Source organism: Chelon labrosus, assembly GCF_963514085.1.
Source record: "Chelon labrosus genome assembly, chromosome: 13".
Taxonomy (NCBI): domain Eukaryota; kingdom Metazoa; phylum Chordata; class Actinopteri; order Mugiliformes; family Mugilidae; genus Chelon; species Chelon labrosus.
Window position 1 is genome coordinate 957,637 of NC_140346.1, and position 18,558 is coordinate 976,194.

The following is an 18,558-nucleotide window of genomic DNA, read 5'->3' on the forward strand; positions in this document are numbered from 1 at the left end:
TCCCCCTATATGGGCTGAGTTCTGCTCAAAATTTCTTCCTGTTAAAAGGGAGTTATTGTTTGCCACTGTTGCCTTTGAGCTGCCTTTGAGTTTCAGATTTTGTGTTCTTGAGTGTCTCAGTTGTCTCAAGACAATCTGGATTGTTTATTTAAATAAAATGTATCTGAATGGACATCAGGATGTGAATTAACACATAAATGAAAATATTAAAATACTAAAGAGGATTACAACGAGGAGGAATATCCTCTGGTGGACATAAAAATAATTTAGTTAAAGTAGAGACTGTTGAACCTTTTCAATACAACATCAGAATTGCCATGCGTCTTGTGTTGTAGATGTTTGCATTCAAAATAAATAACCAAACACACGCAAACTGGATCAGACTGACAAGTGAACCAGTTACATCTGTTCCAGACAGTTTTATCCAATTGGCTATGTAGTCTGAAGTCACTTTCCTAGCATACAATGTACAAATTCAAACATATGCTTACTGAAGAAGCTACTCGGATGAGCGGTGAAACGTCTTCTCAAAAAAAAGTCCAGTTGCCTTTTTTAACCTTTTTTGGATGAAACATTTGCTTAGTAATTATTGATGAGGAAGTTTCAGCAAATATTGATCCATCAATCTAAAAAACTGAAAATTTAATAGAACATAAGACCTGTGAAGTTTTGAAAGCTTGCAGGGAGCTTGGACCCCTAATCAAGTGGGCCACGAACCAGAGTGTTAGCACTTTGATCCCTGGTCCATAGACAACATGCTAAAGTGTCGTTGCTCCCAGTGCTTTGCACTGGTGTGTGAACAAGTGAGCAGATGTGTCAATTTGACTGTAAAACATTTATAGTGCCAATAGGTAGCCATGTCCGTTGCTAGCATTGAGACATAAAAACAATGTTAGCCAGATTATGTGACCAAAGTTACATAAAGGATACGAATGGAGCTTCAGAAGTGTCCTTCTTTTTGGCTTTCTCCTCTTGGTCTTGTCTGAAAATGTTCTGGCAATTTCTAACATCTTCTTTCGCGTCGCTGAAGGCATGAGGACAACATAGGGCTTTAACCAAACTAGGCAATGAAATTAGAGTAAATTGTTGCACAGTAAGTTGCGAAATACCAGTAGCATTGTAAATCAGCAGACTTACATTTGCCCATGTGTTTGAGTTTGTCTCTGAACAGGGCATCTTCTGAGACGGCCTCCATTGAAGTTGCAGAGTACTGTTCTCCTGTACATAGACATAGCAGCACTGCAACACTGTACACTTCAAAAATCTAAAGTCTTACTTCTGTAGCACAGCAAACAAATATCACAGTGAATGCATAGACCTACAGACCAGATTTAAAAAAAATCAGAGTACAAAGACAAAGTTTCAAATAGCTTGTCAGAGGAAATTTGATGGGTGATATCTACCTGTAGAATTCTCCATGCTAGATGAGTGACTGGACTTTGATTTCTTTGACTCATACTTCAAGCGATCTAAAAACAGAAAGCAGATGTTATGACCACTGATGTGTGGAGCCGACGTGACAAACTAGGGCACCATCTCATCTTACTGCTGCTGCTGCTGAAGTTATAGGCTCATTCATTGTCTGTAACCACTTATCCTTAGACTCTGGAGCAGTGATTCTCAACTGGTGGTTAACCATTGACTGTATAGTAGACTGTATAAAGATGAACGGAACAACTCAAAAGTGAAGCCGAAGCAAGTACAGCTCCAGCTGGTGGCTGCAGTACAGATCATAAGCTCCACCTCCTCCATTTCTTATTTTTTTTTTTTCAAGGATAGTTTCTCTCATTTTAGGTAGCTAATATAATGCCGACGCATGTTGAAGGGTACATTTTTCTAATTTAGAAAAAGGATGCGTTCTCATGGCCCACTACCAGTTGCCATGCCATCTGCTGCAGGACCCTGAGAGTAGAAAAAGATAAATAAATACAAACGTGGACAAAATTGTTGGTACCCTTACGTTAAAGAAAGAAAACTGAAAGATTGAAAATAAATAATGTTAGACTGAGGTGTGTCCTATAATTACCATCACGGATGTCTTCAAACTTGTAATCAGTCATCCTGCCTATTTAAAGGGTGTAAAGTAGTCACTGTGCTGTTTGGTATCATGGTGTGTACAACACTGAACATGGACCACAGAAAGCTAAGGAGAGAGTTGTCTCAGGAGATTAGAAACAAAATTATAGGCAAGCGATATAGACAAGTGTGTGTTAAAGATAAAGGCTATAAGACTATCTACAAGCAGCTTGACATTCCTGTGACTACAGCTACACACATTATTCAGAGGTTTAAGGTCCATGGAATTGTAGCCAACCTCCCTGGATGTGGCCGCAAGAGGAAAATTGATGACGAGTTGAAGAGAAGGATAATATGAATGGTAACCAAAAAACCCAGAACAACTTCGAAAGAGATAAGAGGTGAACTCCAAGGTTAAGGTACATCAGTGTCAGATTGCATCATGTGTCACTGTTTGAGCCGAAAATGGACTTAATGGAAGACAACCGAGGAGGACTGCAGTGTCGGATTGGAATTTGCCAAAACGCAAACATGAAGGAGGCCCAGTTATGTTCTGGGGCTGCTTTTTTGCATCTGGCACAGAGCTTTTTGAATCTGTGCAGTGTACAGTGTAATCTCAAGACTATCAAGGAATTGTGGAGGAAAATGTGTCGCCCAGTGTCAGAAACCCTGGTCTCAGTCGTAAGTCATGGGTCTTCCAATATGATAATGACCCAAAACAAAAAGCAAAAAACACCCAAGAATGGCTGAAAACAAAATATTGGACTATTCTAAGGTGGTGTTCCATGAGCCCTGATCTAAATCCTATTGAACACCTGTGGAAGGAGCTGAAACATGCAGTCTGGAAAAGGCAACCTTCAAACCTGAGACAGCTGGAGCAGTTTCCTCACAAGGAGTGGGCCAAAATACCTGTCAACAGGTCCAGAAGTCTCACTGAGAATTGCAGAAATTGCAATGATTGCCTCAAAAGGTTGTGCAACACAATATTAAGTTAGGGGCACCATCATTTTTGTCCAGGCCATTTTCATTAGTTTGATTTTTACAATGATTTCTGTTGAACCACAATTCATAATCAATGTCCAATTTTCATTAGTTGATCTTCAGTAAATTTCTTTATTATCACTTTTGTCTGTTTCAAGTGACCAGCGTGGGTTTTTCTTTCTTTAACGGAAGGGTACCAACAATATTGTCCACGGCTGTAAGTACAGTGTATAGTCTGACATTTCTTTGTAACTGGTGGAGGTAGAGCAGAGCGCAGTACTAATTAAACGAAAACGCAAGTGAGTCTGGCGAAGAAATGCAGTTCATCGAGTAACCGATTGAGGCTGGCTCAAAAGGGAGCAAATGCAGATAGACCCCCATGTTAAAATGCCAACTTTACTGTACAATTAAATATTTGACTGTGATTGTCAGAAATAAGCCAGTAACTTATAGATAGACAATGTAACAGATAATATAATATGATGACTGGAGTGTTCACAACCTTTTTTCTTAAATAAATTCTGACATGTTGAACACCGATAAGAGTTATATTAAGTAAGTTATAACACACATTATTTTACTATTTGTCTGTTTTAAGGTAACAGACAGGCTGCAGTGGATCTTCAACATGATATGAAGAACCGGACTAACAAGACTTCTCATCAGTGCAGAGAACACTTCATCACTGATTCCTTATTACAGCCCAGATGTGTTAACTTTAGTATCAATGCTTTTCTAAATGCAAGATTTGACTTTAAATTGTTAAATTATTGCTTGAATAGCAGTAATCATTTTTGTAATTAAAATTATTATGATTAATTCGTATAAAATATCACCTTTACAAATGTTTACAGTCAGCAAAAAACATCTAAACAGTGTAAATACAAATAGAATTTATTGAAATGTGACCCATAACTTGTAACATAACTTAAATAAAACACATTAAACACAAAACAATGACTAAATTGAAGACTAAAATGTAAAAGTGAACATCTCGTCAAACAAGGCTTCTACAAGTCTTAAGGGTGGGATTATAGGAATGAAGAAGAGCAGAGATGCTAAGTGGGTGCATGTCCTCCTTCATCATGATGACCAGCATGATGTTGCAGACCTTCTATATGTCACTGCCATCTCAGAGGGTAATGAGGACATTCAGTGCTGCAGGAAAAGAAGATCATTACTGAAGGTAACACATCTGGGCTGGAATAAGGAATCAGTGATGAAGTGATGACTCAAAGTGTTTACTGCATGGACGAGAAGTCCCGTTAGTCCAGTTCTTCATATCATGATGAACATTCCTGCAGCCTGTCTGGATCACCTAGGGGGAAACTTTACACACAAATATATATATAAAATAATGTACATTATAACTTACTTGATATAACTCTTATCACTGTCCAACAGGTCATCATTTATTTAAGAAAAACATGAATACATATCCTCTGTTACTTTGTCTGTTCTTGTTAAGTTACAAGCTTATTTCCGACAATCACAGTCAAATACACACGTGAGTATAGTTTACTTGTATTGTAAGACGGCACTAACATAAATTTAGTAGGTTATTTAAGAGTTAGTGACAACAAGGTGTTTCAGCGAGGCTAAACTGAGACTAAATCATTAGCTGGCTAATTAGCTATTTAACTTAAGCTACCAGGCCAACTATGTTGAGCACTGACACCTAACATAAATAATACTTGAAATTCACTTACTGAAAAAATTGGAGACACATTTCTTCGATGTTCTGTTAGTAACTGCAGCAAAGCAGCCAGGTATTATTTGTAATCAAAATTCTCCAGAATGGATCAAAACCTCAGACATAGTTGAGAGGTCATTAGCTCAGGTGAGGACTAGCAGAGAGACCAAGGATGAGTAAGAAAAAAAATTCAGCCTCCGTACAGTTATGTATAGCAAAATAAGCCACTGAGATCAAAACCGTGTTTTTTTTTGGTACCAGGCTGTAAACATGTTTAATACTGCTGTTAAGTTGGGCATTTAAACATGCAAAAACCTCAGAGTGTTTTGTGCTACAAGGTGTTGAAACATGTAGACATGAAACTGAACCTAGAGACATGTGTTAAGAGGAGTCTTCTCGCCCTCTATGTGTTTGCATTTGTGTTTGTTTGGCTGTCTCCCTTTTTCCTCTAGTGTGCGGAGTTGAGCTGCTGCTGCTCATTATGCTGCGGCTGGGCTACCTTCTCACTGTTGAGTCCGGAGTTACCTGTTATCATCATCCGGGGTCTGTAGATTGAGCTACAGAACCCGGATGATGTCTTCTGACCAGGATGATGTCATCTCTGAGCACCGCACACACCTGTAATTTGCTACTGTTATGGTTCGTCCACAACCACAGAATCGGAAAATATTCAGCCATGTTGCAAAAAACTAGCAGTAGCAGACTTAATGGGGAATAGCACTAGCATATCATAACAAAATATTGGCGAAATGAACGAGTTTCACGGCAGATAATGCGTTATTTAGAGGCTGCGTCTCGGTGCCCCAGTCACTTCCGCAATATGGATATACACTGATCTAATTACCTCCTGAACGAGTGCAAATGACACAAAAGTTACATGGGTGAGTAAATGATCGAATATTATGCTAGAAATAAGGTCCAGGTCGTAAAAAACAGTAGTTCCCCTTTAATGCTTGAATAAGTGACTGAATAGTTTTAATAGTAGCCTACAGTGTTTGTTATATATTCAGTGAGTGGGTACTCATTTTATGTTTGTGCATGAAAGCACTGTTTAGTCTGTTAGAAAAGGCTGAAATTACTGAAGTGGTATCCAAGTTGCCTAATGATCCATGTCTAATTACGTGCTACTGATTGAATATTATTAATACAGGACTGTTCAGTATGTATCCACTGATACAGGGTTATCATAGCTACTGTTACATTAATATTGTTGAAATCTTGTATCCTAAAATACTTTTTGTTTTTTATTCAAAAAGCAGCTAATTGAGACTGTACCATCGCCACCTGCAGGGTCATTTTGGTTTATTATTTAACTCATTTACTATTAAACAGTTTTTTTTTGTGTTGGCATACAGTGATGTTTTGTACTATCTGAAGTTCAAACTGCATCATCTCTTTATTAAATACATTTGAGAAGTTCAAAATTTTCCTCGATTTGCTTGCCATTAAAGTCTGTTCTAGAGGATAAGCAGTTACTCTGCAGTCTAGACAGCAATCACAGAAAGGGATTTTTAGTTTTACCAAGGAACGTCATGGGATTTAGAAATTGCCCCCCTACGTCTGTGGCGCATTTGCACCGGATAAGCAAACTCTGTGGTTTACTCATATTTACTATGCATGGTTACAGTACGGCTCTGCTACTCCAGTTCACTCCACTACATGTCAGAGTACATTTGACAGCTTTAGCTACTGTAAATTCTAATTAATAATAAAAATTTATTTTTAAAAATAAAACATGATGTGATGAGACTGTAATGATCCCAGGGCAGGGCTACTCTGCAGTATTTAAATTGGCTCCACTTTTAATGATGTGATGAACACATTAATCATCACTAAATAAAATCCAACACATCAATATATGCTGCCATGCATGTTGTTGATCTCATCATCCTCCACAATTTTGTCTGATGGATTTGAGCTTTTGTTCTGTGAATGGGTCAGCGTCATCTCGACTTTGCACCCTAACTCATCTGTCCAAACTTCGCTTTATAACACAGCCTTCATAATTCAAAGATGGCCACTGCAAAGCATCTCGCAGGCTCAAATGTTAGTGTTTTTACACTGCATTATTTTAAGTAACTAGTATTGTTATACAACACCATCAGAAACCATGCAGCCAGTGACCATCCGCTGACATGATGGGCAGAAATTCTATGCATAGTGTACCTCTCTCTAAGGCGATGAGGAACTCGTGGTTGAGTTGTAGCTCTCTCATAAACTCCTTGTTCTGCATGAACAGGGCGATGCGCTCATCTTCCAAATACTGCTTTAGTTTCTTGTCTTGCTCAGTAGCTCCCGTTGTCAAACTCGGACCAGCTACCAAACCAGAATCAGAACGAGCTGTCCACTGACTTACTGAAGAAACTGATGATGACGAGGAGAATGAAGGCTGAGATTGACGGCTCTGAGAGTTCTGCTGAGAAAAGGAAAGAGAGGTTAGGCATCATGCACCATAACTACCAATTCATTCATATCAATTTGTATTGGTGATCCTCATTTTTAAACTAATTATTCAAAGCTTGGTTTATACTTTCTCGCGATCCACATAGAGTCTATGCTTAAAATAGTCATGTAGTTGAGTATGGTAGAGAATGAGAAGTTTGATGAAGAAGTTTGGGTTGAATTTAATTAATATAGTGGGTTTAAGACTTGGGTGTGGCACATGAGCCAAAACAACAGAAAACACTATGTTGAATTTTCTCTATACCATTTTAATGTTATGTATGGTACACCCTTTTTGAAAGAGACAACAGACAGATAAAGGACAGAAAATAGGCAACAGTGGAGACCAGGAGGTAGGAAAAATGTTTTACTCAAGTTGACAACAACTACACCTCTATTATCACCTATTTATCACAGAAAAATAGGCAATCCTCTCCACTTGTAATAAATGTCTTCTTTAAATTTTGCATTTGTTTCCACAGGAATATCGAGCCAGTATCGTAACTTATAACATGAACATTACAGTTGCTGATACTAAATTGAGTTTGATTTATGCATTCTGCATTCATTCCTTTTTAAAATAAATATTATAAAAAGTTATTCTTCTGTTTCCCTCCAACCACTGAGGCATGTTCCCTTTTCCTCTCCTGTATTTAACTCAAAAACGAAAAACTCTTCAAACTTGGTTGGTTTCTGCCAAATCCTATCAAAATACATTCTTCTCTAGCAAACAGAACCAAGTCTTCTTTCTGAGCAGTATGACGGTTGCATGGTCCCATGGTATTTATAGTTGAACACCCATTACTGAACATGTTAGCTTCAGACATTTGAAAAATGGCTCGCTGCCAAGGACGAACTAGACTTGGGCAAGTTTAATTTAAGAATAATAATAAGAATAAGAAAACCTTTATTTGTCCCACAATGGGGAAACTGCAGTTTGCAAAAGCATGCAGAAATGGCAGAGATAGAATAGATAATAGACATATTGCACAGACTGGTGTTATTACACCATAAGGTGTAATAATATTTCAAATATTAGGAGTGCTCGTTGTGGAGCCTAACAGCAGCAGGAAGGAAAGACCTTCTGTATCCTGTATCTTTCCTTCACACATCGAGGGTGAAGCAGTCTGTCACTGAAGCTGCTGTTTTTTTCTGAGGTCTTGGCAGCTGATTTGTTTTTTTAGATTTCCTATGATGTCAGGTAGGCTTTACAATACATTCCACAGGTACCCTAGCCTGGCTGACGCGACTGCACATCTCAATGAGATGCTGGTCTGGAAACTACGTGTTTATTTTCTCGTATTTGAGGCGTGGTTTTACAAATGCCTAGAGCCGTTTATTGGGCGCTACGAATGTCTATCAAATGCGCCTGGTAATTCCCATGCTGCCTTGCGCGCGATTCATAGCCAAAGCCTGTTGGTAGCAGAGCAAACACATCCTTCTTGGCAATGAAGTCTTTCAACGCCAAACGTTGCTCTTTTTTTTTTTAAATAAACTTGCGTTCTAAGCTACTTAAAACACTGTCTAAGGCTGCATCGAACGGTAACGTTAGGTCCGCTGCCATGTTGGATTAACGCACTACAAGCTTCGGTGTCGCGCATAGACGTCGTCATCGTCTTTTTCACAGTCAACTTAATTTATGCAAACTTTGAACACACTGGAATTGTGACATAGTAAACTACAAGGGAAATAATATATCTGTAAACAATTGTTGGAAAACCCTTACTTGTATCATGCACAAGAAGGGCAAAAGTCGCCTCCACCTGCTGAGGAGACCGAGGTCCTTCGGGGTGAGCAGGACACTACTCAGGACTTTTTATGACACTGTGGTTGCATCTACAGCCTTTTATGCTGTGATCTGCTGGTGTGGTGGAGTCACAGAGAGGGACAAAAAAAGACTGGGCAAACTGATCAAGAGGGCCATCTGCATTCTGGGCTGTCCTCTTTAGGTAGCTCCTTCAGCCAGAGACTGACACATCCACTGAGCAAGAAGGAGTGCTTTGTCCCTTCAGCAGTCAGACTCTTTAACAACAGCATTTCTTGGCACTGCTGTTGTGCTTCTTTTCTTGGACATACAAAGAACATAACACATCTATATATACCAACTCATCCCTGTCATTACCTCATGTCATTTTGGTGCAATACTTGGTACAACTCCACATTGGAGTTTGTCTTTACTCATGATATTCATGATGTTTATTTTCTCATTTTGTACAGTTGAAACCAGATTTTTACATACACTGTGTTAAAAGACACAAACGTTTTTTCCTCACTGTCTGAAGTTAAATCAGACTAAACCTCTCCTGTTTTAGGTCAGTTAGGATTACCAAAATTTTTTTATTACTTTCTTCAGAGTCAGACATTTCCTTAGTATTTGGTAGCATTGCCTTTAAACTGTATGACTTGGGCCAAACCTTTTGGGTATCCTTCCACAAGCTTCTCGCAATAGTCTGCTGGAATTCTGATCCATTCCTCCTGACAGAACTTGTGTAAATGAGTCAGGGTTGTAGGCCGCCTTGCTTGCACACGCCTTTTCAGATCTGCCCACAAATTTTCTATGGGCTTGAGATTGGGGCTTTGTGATGGCCACTCCAAAACATTGATTTTGTTGTCCTTAAGCCACTTTGTAACTACTTTGGCAGTATGCTTAGGGTCATTGTCCATTTGGAAGACCCATTTGCGCCCAAGCTTTAACTTCCTGGCTGATGTCTTGAGATGTTGCTTCAATATTTCCACATAATGTTCTTTCCTCATGATGCCGTCTATTTTATGAAGTGCACCAGTTCCTCCTGCGGCAAAACAGCCCCACAACATGATGCTACCACCCCCATACTTCACAGGTGGGATGGTGTTCTCAGGCTTACAAGCTTCCTCCTTTATCCTCCAAATGTAACGATGGTCATTATGGCCAAACAGTTCCACTTTAGTTTCATCAGACCACAGGACATGTCTCCAAAAATTAAGTTCTTTGTCCCTGTGCATTTGTAAACTGTAATCTGGCTTTTTTATGTTGCTTTTGGAGTAATAGCTTCTTCCTCGCTGAGTGGCCTTGCAGCCCATGTCGGTACAGGACTCGTTTCACTGTGGAGAATGACACTCTCTTACCAGCTTCAGCCAGCATCTTGACAAGGTCTTTAGCTTGAGTTCTGGGGTTGATTTGTACGTTTCGGACCAAAACTCATTCATCTCTGGAACATAGAACCCGTCTCCTTCCTGAGCAGTATGATGGCTGGTGTCTATACTTGCGTATAATTGTTTGAACAGATGAACGTGGCACCTTCAAGCATCTGGAAATTGTACCCAAGAATGAACCAGTCTTGTGGAGCACCACAATTCTCTTCCTGATATCTTGGCTGATTTCTTTTGATTTTCCCATGATGAACAAGGAAGCAGTGTGTTTGAGGTGTAGCCTTAAAATACATCCACAGGTTTGCCTCCAATTAACTCAAATGTTGTCTGTTAACCTATCAGAAGCTTCCAAAGCCATGACATCATCATCAGGTTTTTCCTTCATTGTTTAAAGACATAGTAATCTTTGTGTATGTAAACTTCTGACTTTGAAGAAAGTACTAAAAAATTCTCTAAGAAACTCCCTCATTATTGCGGCATTTAGCAAATAGAAATACTTTTGGTAATCCTAACTGACCTAAAACAGGAGCAGTTTAGTCTGATTTAACTTCAGACAGTGAGGAAAAATGTTTATGTGTCTTTTAACACAGTGTATGTAAACATCTGGTTTCAACTGTATATTCAGCCTCCTCACCACTTCAGCCCTCAATTGAACACCAGTTGTTTTTCAACTTTTTGGTTAGCTACTTAAACCTGATCCAACATGTAAATATTTTGCAATTTATTTATTGTACCTTAACATATTACTTTTATACACAGCAAAATCAAAAGTGTTAGATTTCCAGTGTTGGTTAAAAATACAGTGTTAATTCAACACTTGTTTAGTCTAATTCAACTATGTGAGAGTTATGTTCCTCAAAAGAGTCGGTGTTAATCCAGGGAGTTAAATCTAAGCAACTCTGTTAACACTTAACAGAGTTGCTTAGATTTAACAGAGTTGCTCCCAGAATTCCAACTTATCTGTGACGTGTTTGCCTAAAGAGCGGGACAGCATACGACTACTTTATTTTCGTTGACATCGTGACAAGGTAAGTCCCATATTAGCATGATAGTTGTATGCTAATTTTTGATGAGTGCATTTCCTTTGCACAAGAGTGTCGATGAATATACACAATTTGCTTAATGTAAGTATACGCGTTTGGATAACACGGTTAGGGTATATGTACAACTGCACAGAGAGAGCTTAAAGCTAGCCAAAGAGATGTAGCACCGCAGGAGGCGTCGCTAAACGAATATTAAAACAGTGTCGGAAAAATCTGTTGGGCATTGGAGTGCGCATATTAATTAGCTATTGTGTAGTCTTGATGAATGACGCTGAATGACGGCTTTACATGACATAATGTCAAGCAATGGAGTAGCCGTCATGACAGCGGGCAGGCTTAGCTTCAGTAACAGTATTACGATTAACATTGTTGCTGTGGTTGTAGAGCGTTTTTGGGGATTTTTTTTGCTGAGCGAGAGCCACATATTGGAAGTGTCAGACTGACGTGTTGGTCAAGGGCCAACAGCAGTTTGTGTTCAAGCTTCAGAATACAGATTTCATTGTTCAAAGCATTACTTACTTATACTGAATATTTATAATGTATGGAAATTGATGGAAACCAAACAATTACAATATCTGAATAAAATTATTTGAACAGCGTACTCAAAGACGGTCATCAAAAATGGATAGAATATATGAACATTAATAAAGCAGCTAAAACTTGCAAAATATTGGTATGGCCCTTTAAGTTGTTTATACACCAAAAAGTGCCATCTCAAAGCCCCAAACCTGTCACATCATATTTTACCTTAATAATGTAAGATTGCTGTGGCAGGATCCGAAGAAAACTGTCTGGGAGATTTCCAAGCAGGGGAGGATTCCAGTTTCGGTAGCTTCTGACCTGCTGGTGACCAGAAGGAGTCTGCGCTTCAAACCTAGCAGAAGCCACGGAGTAACAAAACTAATTTGTAACAATGTCGTACCAATAACCCAAATAACACAAGCTCCCATTCGATGTAACCAAGGAATTTGATCTAGCAGTTGTCTAATACCAGACCTGGTAAATGGTAAATGGTCTTTGTTTTTACGTAGCACCTTTCTACCTATTGGTAGCGCTTTACAGTCACAGACACACATACCCATTTGCTCACACAAGCACACATACATTCACACACCAGCAACTGGGGGATTCAGTGTCTTGCTCAAGGACACTTCAGCATATGGCATATTCTGGGGATCAAACCATTAACCGCCTGGTTTGTGGACAACCCGCTTTACCTACTGAGCCACAGCTGCCCACAATGACAACTTTGTAGCAGTAAGCACAAAGTGACTACTCATCATGAACTAAGACAATTAACATTTAAATCCAGAGTTTACCTTTTTGATCATCTTTTAAGGAATCAAGCAAGTTCGAATGTATGATGTGTCAGGAACATTGGTCAGACATGGTAAATGGTCAGATATAAACCAGAAGAAATTTTGTTTAACACTACAACTTAGTTCCAAACAAGACTGGTGGAGGGCTAGATTTAAAATGTTGCCACATATAACCCTCAATAAATTTTGTTAAAAAAAACTAACTTTTGTTTAAAATTTTAAATTCATGAAAAAATTTAGCTCATATTTAATTTAGTAATTGGCTTAGTAGTCCTTCTTCCTTACCGTGGGGGAGGTGTTGGTGGGGCTTCTGGATATTTCTGGTCATATATGTGCATATCATATGTTGGTGGAGAGTAAACTGGAGGCGGTTCTTCATCTGAACTGTCAGGTTCCAGAGTTCTCTCCAGAATCTAAATTGAAACAAAAGCCTGCACATTACAGTTTTGCAGCACTCCACTAAGGACGAGGTCCTGGGTCTGCAGCAACGTTAAAGGGGAATTACTGTTTTTTTACAGTTTGGTGTGTTCCTTTACTCACCCATATACACTCACCGGCCACTTTATTAGGTACACCTGTCCAACTGCTCGTTAACTTAAATTTCTAATCAGCCAATCACATGGCAGCAACTCAATGCATTTAGGCATGTAGACATGGTCAAGACGATCTGCTGCAGTTCAAACCGAGCATCAGAATGGGGAAGAAAGGTGATTTAAGTGACTTTGAATGTGGCGGGATATTTTCTTGGCACACTTTGGGCCCATTAGTACCAACTGAGCATCGTGTCAATGCCACAGCCTACCTGAGTACTGTTGCTGACCATGTCCATCCCTTTATGACCACAGTGTACCCATCTTCTGATGGCTACTTCCAGCAGGATAACGCGCCATGTCATAAAGCGCGAATCATCTCAGACTGGTTTCTTGAACATGACAATGAGTTCACTGTACTCAAATGGCCTCCACAGTCACCAGATCTCAATCCAACAGAGCACCTTTGGGATGTGGTGGAACGGGAGATTCGCATCATGGATGTGCAGCCGACAAATCCGCAGCAACTGCGTGATGCTATCATGTCAATATGGACCAAACTCTCTGAGGAATGTTTCCAGTACCTTGTTGAATCTATGCCACGAAGGATTAAAGCAGTTCTGAAGGCAAAAGGGGGTCCAACCCGGTACTAGCAAGGTGTACCTAATAAAGTGGCCGGTGAGTGTAACTTTAGTTTAATTTGGAGTCATTCGGAAGATATTTAGATCCAGCGGAGCGCCGCGTATATCCATATAGTGGGAGTGACTTGGGCACCGAAACGCAGCCTCTAAATATTATCTGCCACGAAACTCATTAATTTCACCAATATTTTGTTATGATACACTAGTGCTATTCCCCATTGAGTCCGGAGTTACCTGTTGTCTATTTGTGGATGTGCAGCGGTTTGTTGTTCTTTGGCCAGCTGTTCCTCTCTCTGCCTCCACATGCTCTTTTCAACAAGCTCCTCATCCGTATACTCTGGCTCAAAATGGTAAGGACATCCATCATAAACAAAGTCGTCGTCCACAACCTCAGAATTGGAAAAATATTCAGTCATGTTGCGCAGCACTCAGAGATGACATCATCCAGGTCAGAAGTTAGTAGGTCAATCTACAGACCCCGGATGATAATAACAGGCAACTCCGAACTCAACGGGGAACAGCATAACAAAATATTGGTGAAATGAACGAGTCTCGCGTTATTTAGAGGCTGCATTTCGGTGCCCCTGTCACTCCCACTATTTGGATATACGTGGCACTCCGCTGGATCTAAATATCTTCCAAACGACTCCAAATGACATGACAAGTTATATGGGTGAGTAAACGATTGTATTTTATGCCAGAAATAAGGTCCAGGTTGTAAAAAATGGTAATTCCCCTTTAACTGCTCATGAAGCCCTGGGTGAACTAAATGGAGTCAGCAGACAATCTAATAAGACTTGTGAAAGTTTAAAGCATGCAACAAATTCTGTTTATATATGCATATAATAACCAAGATGCTCCAAAAGCCCAATCATAACCAGGATTCTAGTGTGCATTTAAATGCACTGACCCTACGGATAATCATAAAAATAAATAAAAGTAGTTATAAGGTAGTATACTTGATCCACTGACCTCTGGTGGGATGCTGCCATCCGAATCTGAGCTGTCATCTGATCCCTGTTCGTCGATGCTCATCTGGAGAAGCTGGTCGATGGTGGCATCCACAGCTCCATTGTTGGAACGCAGCACACACTCAATCACCTCATAGTCCACAGAGGGGAACATGGTCTTAAAGTCTTCCATGGCTTGGCTGAACTCCAGGCGTCTAACCTGCCGGTTTGTCCTGCTGTTGTTGAGCTGCCCTTGCCCACTGCTGCCCCCACCTCCACTTGCATTGCTCCTAGAGTCTCCACTGCTGCGCTTGAACAGGCTTGTCATCCTCAGGGCCTACCTGCGTTGGGCACTGCCAACCTACTGATAGGATGGCTCTTCTTTTCTGACACCAACACAAGCCTTTATTCCCTTCAGTCTGAATTGCTTTTACTACTTCCAACTCAATTTCTCATTCTAACTCAGGCATGACAGGCTCTTGATGGTAGTTTAGGATAACTAGAGGTCCCTATTTCCCTGATATTCAGTACTGAGCTGCATCCGGCATAGCTAAGGTAGTGACAGAATTTAGGTGTCCAATGTCTTAGTGGGTGGAGAGAGTCAAAATCCACCAGGAAACATACATGGCTACATCACAGTCATCACCTACAAAGAAAGCAGACCGAAATTGTGTTGGCAGGAGCAAGTAAGACTAACAGTATCACTGAATGAAAACTAAAAGTAATGTTTACTCTGTATAATAATTATGTACATTGACTATACAGTTAAATTTTGTACTTCAAGCTTTATACTGTACAGTTGTTGCACAATTGTATATATCAGTTATAATGTTCTTCCATTTATAATCAGACTTTGTACTTACGGATTGTTCACGATCACAATAAGGTGATAAGAATAAGAATAAGAAAAAAACCTTTATTTGTCCCACAATGGGGAAATTGCAGTTTGCAACAGCATACAGAAATGGCACAGACTGCACAGATTGAATACTCAGTTTTGCACAGACTGGTGTAGCTGGGTTATAAAGTTATTACACCTTATGGTTTAATAATATTGCTCATATTAGGAGTGCTCGTTTTGAAGCCTGACAGCAGCAGGAAGGAAAGAACTTCTGTATCTTTCCTTCACACATCTAGGGCGAAGCAGTCTGTCACTGAAGCTGCTCCTCAGTCCTGTCAGGTCACCATGCAGGGGGTGGGACTCATTGTCCAGCATGGAGGACAGTTTAGCCAGAACTCTCCTGTCACCCACCTCCCTCACTGAGTCCAAGGGGCAGCCCAGGACAGAGCTGGACTTCCTGATGATCTTATCCAGCTTCTTCCGCTCCCTCTCTGTGATGCCACTGTTCCAGCAGACCACTGGTACAGGATGGCTGATGCCACTACAAAGTCATAGAAGGTCTTCAGGAGTGTCCCTTTCACTCCAAAAGACCTCAGTCGCCTCAGAAGGTAAAGCCTGCTCTGTCCCTTCCTGTAGAGCGCATCAGTGTGGTGAGTCCAGTCCAGTTTGGTGTTAAGGTGAACACCCAGGTACTTATAAGAGTCCACTTGCTCAATGTCCATTCTCTGGATGTTCACTGGTGAGGGGAGGGCAGAACGGCGTCTGCAAAAGTCCACCACCATCTCCTTGGTTTTCCCCGCGTTGATAAGAAGGTGGTTTAGCTGACACCAGTCCACAAAGTTCCCCGTCAGTCCTCTGTACTCTGCGTCGTCATCATCTCTGATGAGGCCGACAATTGCAGAGTCGTCAGAGAACTTCAGCAGTACACAGCTGTCTGTGTTGTGTCTGAAGTCTGCTGTGTAGAGGGTGAAAAGAAAGGGGGCCAGGACAGTCCCCTGGGGGGCACCCGTGCTGCTGGTGAGCAGGTCAGACACACAGTTCCTGTTTCTCACAAACTGTGGTCGGTCTGTGAGCTAGTCCAGGATCCATGTAGACAGCTGGTGGTCCGCACCCATCCTCTCCAGTTTGTCTCTCAGAATCACTGGCTGTACGGTGTTGAACGCACTTGAAAAATCAAAAAAGGTGATTCTCACAGTGCTGCTGGGCTTTTCCAGGTGAGAGAGTGCTCGGTGTAGCAGGAAGATAACGGCGTCCTCCACTCCAACATTAGGACGGTAGGCAAACTGTAGTGGGTCCATGGAGGGGCCCACCTCAGAGCGGAGATGTCCCAGTATCAGTCTCTCCAGTGTCTTCATCAGGTGGGATGTTAGAGCCACCGGTCTGTACCTGCTGATCACGAGGTCTTCCAAATCTGTGGTACCACTCTCAGGTCAAGGCTCAGGTTGAAAACATGCTCCATAACTCCACACAGTTCATCTGCACAGGACTTAAGGAGCCTGGAGCTGATACCATCCGGTCCAGCTGCTTTCCTCGCTTTTATCCTCCTGAGCTTTTCTCACCTGGTCTGCTGTGAAGGACAGGGGCGGGGGATGAGTGGCTCCATCTTGGTGTGAAGATGTGAGTATGTGGTCTGGTGAACCAAAGGTGTGAGGGACTGAGTGAGGAGGGCATAAGCCAGGTGTCAGCAAGTGAGGGACTGGCTGCATGGGGGGGAGGAGTGGGTGCTTGATCAAACCTATTGAAATGTAGATTCAGATCGTTGACCCACTGTCGATCCCCCCCAACCTGTGCATGGGGTTTTGTAGCCCGAAATGGTTCTCCACACCCCTCTGATGTCCTGCTGCTGCAAACAAGCTACAATTTATTTTTAATGGAAGCCGGCCACTAACTGTCAACCAATCACATGCGTTTCTGTCACCAGTTTACTTTTAAATGGATGACATGATCACCGACCACTTGAGCAACACTTAACTACACTACCAGTCAAAAGTTTGGACACATCCTCTCATTTAATGTTTTTTTTCTTTATTTTCATGACTATTTACGCTGTAAATTCTCTCTGAAGACATCAAAACTATGAATGAACACACATGGAATTATGTAGTAAACAAAAAAGTGTGAAATAACTCTAAATATGATTCATATTTTCCTCAGAGTAGCCACCCTTTGCTTTGTTGACAGCACTGCAAACCCTTGAACTTCTTTCAATGAGCTTCATGACGTAGTCACCTGAAATGGTTTTCACTTCACAGGTATGCCTTGTCAGGGTTCATTTGTGGAATTTTGTGGGAACATCAGTTGTGTTGTGCACAAGTCAGGTTGGTATACAGCTGACAGCCCTATTTGACAACTGTTAGAATTCATATTATGGCAAGAAATCCCCTCCTCACCGACAACAACAATGGCCAAGGCTCCCACACAGCCGGTGGACTCAGAGCCTCCCTCCTCCATCTCACCTCTCACCATCCTGGAGAAGGACGTGAAGAGGCTGTTTACAAGGCAGAACCCCCGCAAGGCTGCTGGACCAGACGCTGTGTCTCCATCCACCTTGAAGCACTGTGCTGATCAGCTGTCTTCGGTGTTCACGGATATCTTCAACATCTCACTGAAGTCATGTCACGTGCCAGCTTGCTTCAAGGCCTCCACCATCATCCCAGTCCCCAAAAAGCCAAGGACTACTGGACTCCATGACTACCGCCCTGTTGCCCTGACATCGGTTGTGATGAAGTCTTTTGAGCGCCTTGTGCTTTCTCACCTTAAGGATTTAACAGACCCATTCCTGGACCCCCTGCAGTTCGCCTACAGATCAAACAGATCTGTGGATGATGCCGTCAACCTGTCCCTCCACCTCATCCTCCAGCACCTGGACTCCCCCAGATCACATGCCAGGGTCCTGTTTGTGGATTTCAGCTCGGCCTTCAACACGGTCGTTCCGTCTCTACTACAGGACAAACTCTCCCAGCTGACCGTGCC

General features: G+C 41.3%; 1 protein-coding gene across 14 annotated transcripts in view; it reads right to left on the reverse strand.

Annotated features, from left to right (window-relative positions):
- cuedc1b (CUE domain containing 1b) overlaps positions 1 to 18,558 on the reverse strand; it is a 51,368-nt gene that overhangs the window by 24,959 nt on the left and 7,851 nt on the right. For 8 of the 14 annotated variants that reach the window (XR_014699405.1, XR_014699407.1, XR_014699408.1 and 5 more), the window contains exons 2-9: positions 14,767 to 15,390; positions 12,909 to 13,036; positions 12,052 to 12,178; positions 6,857 to 7,106; positions 2,027 to 2,065; positions 1,404 to 1,469; positions 1,138 to 1,218; positions 931 to 1,024 (exon numbers count right to left, since the gene is read on the reverse strand). Coding sequence is in view for 6 of the 14 variants with exons in the window: in XM_084558936.1 (XP_084415062.1) it covers positions 931 to 1,024; positions 1,138 to 1,218; positions 1,404 to 1,469; positions 2,027 to 2,065; positions 6,857 to 7,106; positions 12,052 to 12,178; positions 12,909 to 13,036; positions 14,767 to 15,072 (1,091 nt within the window). In the remaining 8 variants the exon portion in view is untranslated. Of the gene's footprint in view, positions 1 to 930; positions 1,025 to 1,137; positions 1,219 to 1,403; positions 1,470 to 2,026; positions 2,066 to 6,856; positions 7,107 to 12,051; positions 12,179 to 12,908; positions 13,037 to 14,766; positions 15,391 to 15,996; positions 16,051 to 18,558 lie in introns of those variants that run through there. The other 6 variants (XR_014699402.1, XM_084558938.1, XR_014699404.1 and 3 more) reach the window with 4 other exon arrangements.